Here is a 12405-nt window from a genome sequence, read left to right as displayed (position 1 = left end):
GCCTATTATTATTTGCACTTTAATTTTTTAATAATTCAACTTGGTTTGGTTTAACACAAATTTTCTCTATCCTCTAAAACTTTGAACCAAATTAACCAACCGGTCTAATTCCATTACCAATATTTTTGTACAGCAACCACTCAAGATCGGTTGCTTTGGGAAAAAGAAAAAGATAACCCTAAACAATTGCCTCCAAAGTCCAAGCCTTTTTATCGTTGATTGCTTAGAACAATCAACCGTAGCCTAATAAGCTAAAACTGCAGCCGCCGACTATTGAAGCAAATTGACTACAAAGATTCAGGAAGTACTCAAATTAAAGCCCAACCATCCCTAGCTTTCTCCAGCAAAGAACAAACCAAAACGTTTCACATTATTCAGGTAATTATCCAACCTTGCACGCTACACCAATTTGAATTATTAGAAAATTAAAGTGCAAATAATAATAGGACACTTGGCGCAATATTAGAGGTGACACTGAATTGGCATTACAAATATGTCACCGAGGATCTTAAGTGCTTTGCTAGTGGCTGTTGACCAGACGAATGTATGACTGGGCACTACTCAAAATATTTAAGGGGAAAAAAAAGAGGCATCTTTCTGTAAAATTTCTTATAGCATAGCCGTAATGTAGTATGTAAAATGCTAGAACACTGGTGGATAATTTCGCTACAGATTTTAATTTGACAGGGAAAACATGACCATCTCATTTTTTTTTTCACTTCCTGCAGCGTATATGATTTTTTTCCTTTGTTTTCCTGCAAAATCTATTCAAACAAAATGGGAAAAAAAGAGAGAGAAGAAAATGCAGCCACAAACTACATACATAAAAGTAAAAAATACCTTCCTTTCAATTTCCTACATTTTTCCTTGCAACCAAAAACTACCTTACGACTTTGTGAAACGGAGAGCGATTTTTCCCCTTGTAAGTGCGCCAATTTTTATGCTTTTTTGCTAAATAATTTAATAATCGACTAAATATTGAAAGCAACTTGTCTTCCACAGATTTCCGTGAGTGCAGAAAACAATCAAATCCATTTAGACCGTCTTGTACCGTCAAAAGTAAAACTATTAACATTTCACTAGTCACTAATGCCTCAAATATCCAATAGTCAGCATAATGTGTGTAATGCCACATGACTGCCAACTGTTACACAAACTAAAACCACATAGCATGAAATTCAAGGACTTCAACAGCACATACTGTCATCCCTCATCCACGATGGAATGTAGCACCAAATAGATTGTTTCCCTAATTTCTTCATCAATCTTTGGAACAACATAATCTTGGACCAAAAAAACAGCTGAGTCTGTGCGTTTATAATGAATTAATAATGTATTATGATCAGTCAACAGACTCCTAGACAATATAAAAAGTTGTTCAAAACAAGTTTTTAGTGGTAATCTACGCTTTCACCACAGGATGGGTTAGATCTCTTATCTTGACTATTGAACTAGTAATCCTGATCTAAACAAATTCCTAAATCTCCCTCACATAGAAATACTCGATTGATAGTATATTTAGTATTTTTTTTCATTATCTTCTACTACCAACTTTTTGCACAGTTAACAACTTGTTGGATGGATGGCGGCAAATATTCTTCATTTGTGATGATATTGCCTCTGGAGCTACATATGCCCAGCATATGTCTTGGCACAATGTAAAACAGAAAAATGCACATTAATATCCTCTCCAAATATAAAATAATAATAATAATAATAATAAATAACATAATCATGAATATTATGAATATTACCCAATCACTATAGACAGTACAACTCATGGAACCTTTAGCCATGAAGTGATAGCCTGTTAAGAAGAAAGTAAAAATGGATGACAAAAAACCCATTAATGGATAGGCAGACTGTCAAGAAGAAGTTTTTTTCAACACTTACTTCTTTATCTTAAGTCAAGTTTAGTTTACTTTTTTTATTCGTCTTAATCAGCTTGATCGATTTTTTTTCCAAGTTCAGGGGGAAGAAGAGGATTGATTTTTTTTTTTCCAGATTCAAGAGAAATGAGAGGTTTGAAGATGCTCAACCAATAGGAGAAGCAACTCTAAATCACGATATTACTGGGATATACAAACATAGGAATGCCTAAGAGTCTACCTACAAAAAGCAATTGTAAATCATTACATTACTAAGGGATATACAAATATGAAAATCCCTAAAATCAAGAAAGTGGGTTATCCTTTAATTTGTTTCTGTCGCTTAAGTAGGATGTTGGATTATCCTTTAATTTGTTTCTATTCATTTGTAGTATGGTTCAATTCTAAAATCATGAAAGTGGGTTATCCTTGGCTTATTTCTAAAATCAAGGAAGTGTGTTATCCTTTAATTTATTTCTGTTGCTTAAGTTATATGTCCCTTAGTACAAAATTTTTTGAACAGAATATTCCTAGAGTGTTTCAATTTCATACTTTATTCCCATAGTAACGTTTTCTACCATCCATCCAAAAAGACTCAAACGAAAATGAGAAAAAGTATAAGCCCTTTCATTAGTCATTAATACAGCCTAAAATGAATCCATCGTCCCTTTCTTGATTAGAATACTCTACCTCTATTTGTCACTCTTTTACAATTTCTCTCATCCGAAAAGTTTTGGATACTTAAACCTAAACCTAAGTATGCCTCCAAACACAAGCCCAAAATCTAAAATTTGATTATTCATCTCCGTTCCAATTGTGGTGATTTTCTCTTTCTTATGTCCTCCTTATTTTAAATAAAAAAGAGAAACTCACTACAAATCCAATGAAATTGGAATTAACAGAATGCTTGTACAAAAGTCTCCTTCACTTGTTTATTCTATTGACTCTTTCTATGGTTTTAGTTTCAATTTTTTTTTTGTACAACATTAGGTGGGAATTCATTATGCACATGCCTATATGGGAGGAATAGCAAGTAAGATTAAGGATGGGAGACTTGTGCTTTTATTTTAGACCTCATATGTTGCTAATGATGTTGACAAGAAGTTGCTGATTTTAAAGAATTTGACTGAAAAAACATAGAGGAGGTTGCTATTTGTTAGGAGATATGGTCAAAAGATTAGATTAGTAATAAAATTTGGAGTTGAATAATGGTAGGAATGTTTTGTGACAAACAAAAGACTCTGTTTGTGCAAAGCAAAAAGATCCTCATTACTAGGATATGATCCAATAACTTTTTTTTTAACCTTCTTTTTCCTCTCTTTTTCTTTGTTAGCTATGCATCTTTTTATTCTTCATTTTGTAGACAAACTTCAACAATAATGTGTTTAAGAATTTCCTTGTATGATCAAATATATAGTGTAACTTTCTTACTAAAACTAGGGGTGGCAACAAGTTCAATCGAACTTGAGTACTAGCATGCTCAAGCTCGAGCTGGAACTATATTATCTGAGCTTGAACTTGATGAATCTCCGATTTTAAAGTTTGAACTCAACTCGTATAAAATATAAGGACTCGAGAAGCAAATTGAGGTCAAGTTTGTGCTCGAGTTTGAGTGATAAAATATGTAATTTATTCTTAAAAAATATGTTTTTAGGTAATTTAATAAGGATTAATGTTTTGAAATAATAGATTTTTTAGATTTTAATATATATATATATACTTATTTAAGTATATAATGTAAAATATTTTCTGATTTTTACTAGTCAAAATGTTTAACTTATAAAGATTTTTTTTTAAAAAAATTCAATAATCTAAGAGAGGAAAAGCTAATTTTATAAAATTTTGGGGGGCCCTCTAATTCTGTCCATGATCACAAACCGATTGCCTTTACCTAATAAAAAAGAAATGAGATTTTCCACTTTGCATACTACTTCTTACGTCCCGTGAGGATGTGACAGCTTTTCTTTTGTGTTTGTTTGAAATTATAGAATTGTTTTCTTTTTGAAAGGGTAAATTAGTATATGGATGTATTAGTCATCCATTCTACTAGAAGTATTAAATACAATACTAAAACAAGTATTAATAGAAGGGGGGCATATAAGAAAACTACTAACCAAAAAGGATTCCAATAATTATCCTCTTAATTTGTGTAAAAGTGAAAATAAGCTTATTTTTATGAGATGGAGTGCAAAATATATAACTAGAAAACCAGCGGTGAAAAAGAGCTTATTTTTATGAGACGGATGATGGAGTACAAAATATGCAACTCGAAAATCAATGTGTCAGTATAACTATTTTTAAGCTATTTAATAATTTTCGAACACATTGCAATTCATTTTAGATAGTTTGTATATGTTTGTAATAAAAATGTTACATTCGACTCCGATTTATGTAAGCCCGTAAATGTCCAATTCATCAATGTCATGTGGCGTTCTCCTTTCCTTGAGATTTTAACGTGACATTCTGGGCCACTTTTGGAGCCTACACGGCAGGTTCTGAATCAGCTAATAGTGGGCTCCAAACCTTGGAAGGTATCAGCAGCAGCAGAATCGTAGGCTTCTAAGCTTATGTGACAGTTGACACCAAATACCAAATTTGTGAGTTCGCATTCTCAACCTTCTCGAACTTGTATTTTGTTTCCTGGAAGAAATTAAGGTCCCTCGATTCACCTCAGCCGATGATAGAGAAAGGGGGCAAATACAGAACTACCAATGATTTGTAGGTTGAAAAAAAAAAAAAGGAATTTGTCTGGTTGAATTCAGTAATTGCAGCAATAGAGAAATCGATAATTGAACACACACTTCCTTTTGGCCTACACCTTTTGCAGAGAACAAGAACAAATGACAGATGCAGATCAGATGAGGGCTCCACCTAAATTTCTAGGAAATCACCTAAATTCGCAACCCTCAGATAGTTTAATAGGGCATTTCAATTCAAAAGAATTATTACTTTCTGTTTTATCAATTAATAAGAATATTACTAAGGTTTTAGCCTAGTAGCTAAAATTTAAAATCCAATAATTAGAGACCTTTAGCTCAAATGCCCCTTCCCCATCCCCTGAAACAAGGACTCAAAAATAGAGAATATTACTAACAACAATAATAGTAATAACAATAATAATCCTACAGCAGATGAGGAGAGGAGCTTGGAAAATCCTGTACTCTACTTTTCCCACAGAAGATGCAGGAGATGTGGAAAAAGTCTATGGAAACCCTTTTTAAGCATGTGATTATCACTTCAAGGTATGTTTCATATCCCATAACATAAGTTTATGCTTATCATACATATTCGTTTCTCTCCCTGTTGGTACTGATTTGATCAGTTCTTCTTTCTTTTCTTATTTTCTCTCATTTACATGTAAACTGCAAATTACTGACAGGGGTTCTCATTATTGTATATGGATGTGTATGAGGTATATATTTCATGAAAAGAATATATATTTCATGTCGTTATTCGCCTATTTCTTCAACGTAATTGAGGTAAAAATGTCTTCAACATACCATACCATTGGATGTTGATGCATCCGCAATCTTGAGGGCCATTTTGTCTCTGGCTTATTAGCTAAGCGTTTTGATGGATGGGTTGGGGGAGGTGGCTGCACGCAAAGCTGTTCGACTTGCAAAAAATTACGGGCTGTATCTTGGAAGGAGATTATGCTTCCATTATTCAAGCCTTGAGAAAAGAAGAAGAAGATTATTCAGCGATGGGACCTTTAGTTAATGAAGTTTAATTAGCAGCCTTGTTAGAATTGCATTTTAAAAGTGTTGTGCGTGAATTCGCCCATTTTGCCAAATATATATAGCAACCAATTTGTACTTCTGTGGAATTTCCATCAGGATTTTGTCTAGCATCATTTCATGCTAGACCATATCCAACAATTTCAACGGTAAAATTTGATTTCGAATCTTCTGTTATACAAATAGGTATAACATCCAAATTACCCTGTTCCTTAAGTGGTATTCATCTTGTAATATTTGGTGCATAATACCACTGGGTTAGTGTACACTAATATTTCAGTGTAAAGTTATACCAAGTATTAACGTACACCAAACCAGTGAAACCTCTGTTTTTAAACTCGGACCGGACCGGCCGGTCGAACCGGGAACCGGCCAATTGACCGGTCCGAGTTAATCCTAAAAACCAGGAAATCAACAACTCGGTCAAACCAGGTCAAAACCCGGGTTTGATCGGGTTTTGACCGGAAAAATGAACCCGGTTTTTTTTTTTTTTTTTTACTTTTTTTGAAAGGGCTGAATATTTTTAATATGATGTTTTGATCCTTAAGTTGTTAAAAATTATTAACATACCTCAAATATTTCATACTTTATAAATGTTATCTTAAAGTTTGGTGTTATTTTTCAATTAAGTCCATAATTTTAATTCTAAACTTGTTAATGCTTATTCAATAATATAAATTGCTACTTGATTGCTCTAATTTATTTGTATTTTCTTATTAAATATATTTGAAACATCAAATATATATGAATATACCTTTATTAATATTAACATGTTATTAAGTATTTTACGTATAATATTTTAATTTTTAAATAAATTTTATTTATGACGTCATCCGGTTCAACTCCTATCGAACCCGGTTGAACCCATTGACCCCTGACCCCTGAGTTCGACCGAGTCGATATCCGAATTGAAAGATGTATAGCATAATATGGGCGTTGTGTAACAGAGAATCTGGAGCCATAAAGCTTGTTTCTTGTTTTATGTAAAAAAAAAAAAACGCCAAGGGAAGTAGTTATATATACCTAACAATATCATTCATCTAATTAAAACATAACTAATTAATTAGTAACTATTGTTATGAAAAATTTTTCTGACCAATACGTATCTGATATCAAAGTGTCAAACCACCAAACTTTCACCCATATCTTCACCAGATCGACTTGAAGTTTGTACAAGTTGGGTAAGTTTGAGTTTGGGGTAATATGATCACAACGTTCTTGGCTCTAAAACTGGTTAGAATTTGTTCCAAATTTCGCAACCTTCAGATTGTTTAATAGTACATTTACATTTAAAAGGCATAGCCGCCTTCTGTTTTCTCCTTGATTATAATTATATTAACAACAATGATAATCATAGTACGTACGTAGTAATAAGTAATATTAGTAATAACAATAATGCAGATTATTATATAACAGATAACAAGAGGAAAATATTATTGTACTTGTAACTCTCCCACAAAGGATGCGTGAAACGTGGAAAAACTCTATCAGAAACTTTTCAAGCATGGTAGTTAGATGTTCCTTCCAAGTTCCAAACCAGCCCCATCTTCATCCAGTATAAAGATGTATTAATTTCTCTGGTCATTTTCTCTCTATATATCTTTATCTCTCTATCCCTGCAGTTCAATGTTCGGATCTCCACCAAGTTGACAATATATATATATATATGGGGTTATCAATTCAGGTATGTTCTCATATCCCATAACATAAATTTATCCTGATCATATTCATTTCTATACTTGTTGGTATTTTGACCTTTTCTCATTATTGTACATACGCGCACACATATATATACACATACATGTACATGTGTGTATGCGCGCACGCACGTGCCAATATAAGCACAAATGAATGAATGTGAATTGGATCAAAAACACAAATGATTGGAGGACATATACTATCAGATTGACGCTTTTCCATCGATTCTCATTTTATCCAGGACCACTCAACTCTTTCCCCTCCACTCTTGATCTCCAGATCTGCATACAAATGAACAAAAGTAGAATTCCAAAATTCCAGACCTACCGAGCAATTGGAGACATTTTATTTAAGGATTTTCCAGATTAAACTGTCTTTGCTCTCACATATTAGATGACCTAACAAAAATTGCCGCTATAGTGGATAGACTATTAATTATTGCTCGTGTGATGTTATACACATTCTTTTTTATTTTTTTTAACGTCAAAATTTAGAAGTACTCCTATAAGATTTTGAATGCAAGAGATAGTTTCTCCATTGAAAACTGGGATGAGTTAATATATTCCTCAGTTGGTTAAAATCCATTGTTGTGCTTATAAAAAAAAAAGGCCATGGAAGAAGTCAGAATAATTTTTTCAATAAAAAGGGGTGCCATCCTTATCATAACCAGATTCATTGGTATGGTAGACCACAAAGAAGAAAAACGAAAACTGTGGGAAAAAACGGACAGAAACAAAAAGGTTAAGAGGATGAGCAGATGTGGCAATGTTTCGGCACATTTAATGGCTCTTTCTTGCGATGGTTGCGTTTTATGATTGGATAATTTTACCTTGGACGTATTCTCTGCTTCGGCAGATGATGTGAGTCAATGAAAATTTTATTTTCATTTTAAAAAAGGAAAAAGGAAGTAGAAAAATCCATAATGTTGCATATACACTTGTAGGTAGTGGAAAATCGGCAGGACCATTTTAACGATATATTTCTGTATTACCATGTACTATATTATTTCTCATGGCTGAGTTACCATGCTAAAGAAAAAAGAATGTAGATCTCAAATTGTTATTAGAATATTTTTGCAAGGTAACTGAGGTAAAAATACCTTAAGCATACCTCCCCAATCAAGGAAAAATGAGCAGGCATGTATACTAAGATAGCAAACTAGAAACTAGCATCTCCATCTCCTCTGAGACTGAATAGAAATTGATATCTCATGCAGGTAAGCACTTGGAGATACACATAGTAACATGAAAAAAGTTGGATATGTTCAGCGTCAATAGGCGAGAGAGTGAATAGTGAAAAATGTGTACATGACCTAATTCGAATTCCATCCATCAATTGTCCTTCCCAGCTCTCTTCTGCTCTTTCCACAAGACAATACACAAGGACATAGAAATGATGGATGACAAACACAATTCTATGAGCATTGTTATGTACCCATGGTTTGCCATGGGCCATCTCACTGCATTTCTTCATATGTCTAACAAGCTTGCCGACGGAGGCCACAAAATCTTCTTCTTGCTGCCCAGAAAAACACAAGCCCAGTTGAAACAGTTCAATCTCTATCCAGACCTCATCGACTTCATACCCTTATGTGTTCCTCAAGTTGAAGGCCTTCCTCCTGGTGCAGAAACCACTGCTGACATTCCTTTTCATTTGCAACCTAATCTGCGCCTAGCAATGGATAGCACACAGCCCCAGATTGAATCTATTCTCCAAGAGATCAAACCCCAGGTTGTTTTCTTTGATTTTACACATTGGTTGCCAAAACTGGCTAGGCGTTTAGGCATTAAATCCATCTTCTTTATCACCATGAGCTCTGCGACGTCGGGCTACACCTTTCGGGGAGAACAGACGACAGATGCTGATCTGATGAAAGCTCCGCCTGGTTTTCCTTCTTCCTGCATTAAGCTCCTTAGTCATGAAGCACGTGGATTGAATTTTGCTGGAAAGGTTAAGGAGATTGGTAGTGGTTTGTCGTTCCTGGAGCGCCTGTTAATAAGTGCTGAGGATTGTGATGCCATAGGCTTCAAGACTTGTAGAGAAATGGAAGGCCCTTATTGTGAGTTTATTGAAAGAAAGTTCAAGAAGCCGGTCATGCTTGCTGGACCTGTACTGCCAGAGCAGGCAACCACAACTCTGGAAGAAAAATGGGAAAAGTGGCTGAGTGGATTCAAAGCTAAAAGTGTGATTTTCTGTGCATTTGGCAGTGAATGCAGACTACAAAAGGATCAGTTTCAAGAACTACTTAAGGGACTTGAGCTAACAGGTCTTCCCTTTTTGGCTGCCCTTAAACCACCTATAGGATCTGAGACCATTGAAATGGCTTTACCAGAGGGTTTCAATGAGAGAATTCAAGGAAGAGGTGTCGTTTATGGAGGTTGGGTGCAACAACAATTGATTTTGGCGCACTCTTCTGTGGGGTGTTTTGTTACTCATTGTGGTTCAGGATCATTATCAGAGGGTTTGGTGAATGAGTGCCAGATGGTGCTGCTGCCACAATTTGGAGATCAATTCATCAATGCAAGACTTATGGGTGGAGATCTTAGAGTTGGAGTTGAAGTGGAGAGAGGCGATGAAGATGGATTGTTTACAAAAGAAGGTGTTTGCAAAGCTATAAGACTGGTGATGGATGATGGCAGTGAGATTGGAAAGGAGGTGAGAGCTAACCATGCTAAATGGAGGGATTTCTTGTTAAGAGAAGGCACCGAAAGTTCTTATATTGATGAGTTTATTAACAAGATAAAAGGGCTGTTGAACTAATGGTGGATTAATTACATATTAAAATTCCATTGTGATTCCATTTCATTCCTCATGTCTGGCTATTGAATTTAAATAACTCGGACTCCTTTTTCTGAACTTTGTTGAATTCTCCAGTAAAAGATAATGTAGCAGGATCAACATTTTTTGCCTCACTCATTTTCTATCGAGATGATCAAATATATCCTGTAATTACAAATTTGCGTACAATTCTCATCGTTATCTTGGAGTTTACTTTGTGATGTGATGTTTTCTTCCCTGTTTATAACGCCAAGTAGGAAATTAATATAACCTGATGGTTTGGCATCTATAAGTGTAAGTATTAATCAAGTGCAAATTTCAATTATCTCCAGCTTTTGCGGATGGTATTTCTTAGCATCTTTTTACACAATTTGACATTCAAGAATTATGCTCTTTTTGACATGTGATTAATTATCCCATACATTCTATGATCCTTTTTGTCTTTGTTGTTTCACAATTCAAATTGTCCCAAGTAATAACCTTAATTACTTGTTAGAGTTATCAAGTAGTTTTGAATTTTTACATGCTGTTGACCACTGAAACAGATGGAACTAAATCAAACTCTACTCGATGATCTTTACTAATGACTCAATTAAAGATGGCCAAGTTTAGTCTTTAATTTGTTCTGGTAACCACATCCGAAAACTGAAAAATGAAATCTTAGAATGATTTTCTTTGTTAACTCTTTTTCTTTGCTTAGAATTGACAAAGGCCTTGCTTTCATTATCTCAATTTATTCCTGGCCGTATAATATTTTACTAAGATATATGCAATTTCCCCAAACTTGAATGTTGTCTAAGAAAACAAAAGGGGAATAGTAGACCCTCAAATTTTGCTCCTCATAGTGGCTGTCTAGTATCTAAGCACCGTCCATATACTTTGATTGAATTCTGAAACAGAGAATCATGGATTAATCCAATCGTCAATAAGCCCCCAATATTAGTCTCTTTCATTTTCATTTATATCTTTTATAGGTTCCTAAGCTAAATCAAATATGTCCTTGTAATACCTGGAGAGCAAAATTCAAGACTAAATCAGAACTCAGACAAAATTACATTACACTGGGAAAAAAAAAAATTTCTCAATCTGTAATAATGGTTAGAGTATCAATTGGGTTTTACGAGTTGGGCTTTAGTAGGACCAAATTATTTTGTTTAAAACACTCAAATGTTGGGCACAAATTTGCCCCTCAACGTTCACAAGCCCGAGGTCTGTTGTCGGCTCGCGCCTCACGTTACTGATCAGATGTTCAGGCGGCCCGGGCTCATTTATGCTCTCTAATTTTCATTTTTACTTTTTTTGGTTAATTTATTGAAATAAAAATGTTCCTAATATAAAAAGCTATTGCAACCTCTCAAAGAGAGAAAAAAAAAAGAATTTTCATTATGTAAACTAAATAGAACATTTGTATTATTTTAAAAGAAAATAGAGTTTTTTTTTTTTTGTTTACCAGCAAACTCCGTCGACAAGGTGAGGATCCCAAACTCTTGTTTTATTAATAAAAATGGAAAATAATTACAAAGAGTTTAAGAAAATACCAAACAAAGAGTTCAAGAACTTCCTAACATAGGAGTACTACTCCTTTACAAAAAATGTACGTATTGATGAAAACCCTTTACAATCTAATAACATTGATGTCCAAATAATTCAAGGAAGCTGGTGATATGACGTGCAATAAAGCTCAGAGGAAAATTGCAAGTTTGCCAATTTATTCGCCACAGAATTGGCCTCTCTAAAATTATGTGAAATCGAAGATGAAAAGGAATTTAACAAAACTTTTATCCTTTGCAATGTATTGTACAATGGCCACTTCGACATCATTCTTGAATTCATCAAACGGACCAAAAGAGAGTTTAATTTCTTCAATTTTGTGTAATAAAAATAATAAGTACAAGATTCAAGCATGGATATAATGTTCTAAATTGCACATTCAACTCTTAAATTGGATCTTTTTTTCATCTCTTTGTTATTGAAGGGTTATGACTGTATTTTGATATACTAGTCCAATTGAAATTGTGTGGGCAGTTACAATAATTTGCTTATCTCAAATATAGAACATCAGAGCTAACTTGAACAAACTTCATAGTGTTCTCATCTCTATTATTGAATCATACTTAGATAAATATATATATATATATATATATGTATATATGTATATCCTAACACAATGTACACAAATACATCCCCTATCCATAAATTCTTATACTTTACTAGGATCTCGTTGAAAATATATGATTCACAAGGCACAAGTTCAACCCTATCTAAAATTAAGTTTAAAATTGCAATCCAAGTTTGGTATGACCTTTTCTAATGTTAATTTGTTT

The 12405-nt window shown here is 33.9% G+C and overlaps 1 protein-coding gene across 1 annotated transcript; it reads left to right on the top strand.

Moving 5' to 3' along the window:
* The first annotated feature begins 8666 nt into the window (after window positions 1-8666).
* LOC113763615 (anthocyanidin 3-O-glucoside 2''-O-glucosyltransferase-like) lies at window positions 8667-10153 on the top strand. Its single transcript, XM_027307487.1, has one exon. The coding sequence runs from the start codon at window positions 8696-8698 to the stop codon at window positions 10061-10063; it is 1368 nt and encodes a 455-aa protein (XP_027163288.1). The 5' UTR covers window positions 8667-8695; the 3' UTR covers window positions 10064-10153.
* The last annotated feature ends 2252 nt before the right edge of the window (window positions 10154-12405 follow it).

Source organism: Coffea eugenioides, chromosome 2 (genome assembly GCF_003713205.1).
Source record: "Coffea eugenioides isolate CCC68of chromosome 2, Ceug_1.0, whole genome shotgun sequence".
In the NCBI taxonomy this organism is placed as follows: Eukaryota; Viridiplantae; Streptophyta; class Magnoliopsida; order Gentianales; family Rubiaceae; genus Coffea; species Coffea eugenioides.
This window is presented reverse-complemented; position numbering and strand designations above follow the sequence as displayed.

Excerpts from the sequence above, each read along its gene's own strand:
- LOC113763615 (XM_027307487.1), top strand. The coding sequence starts at position 8,696 with ATGATGGATGACAAACACAATTCTATGAGCATTGTTATGTACCCATGG.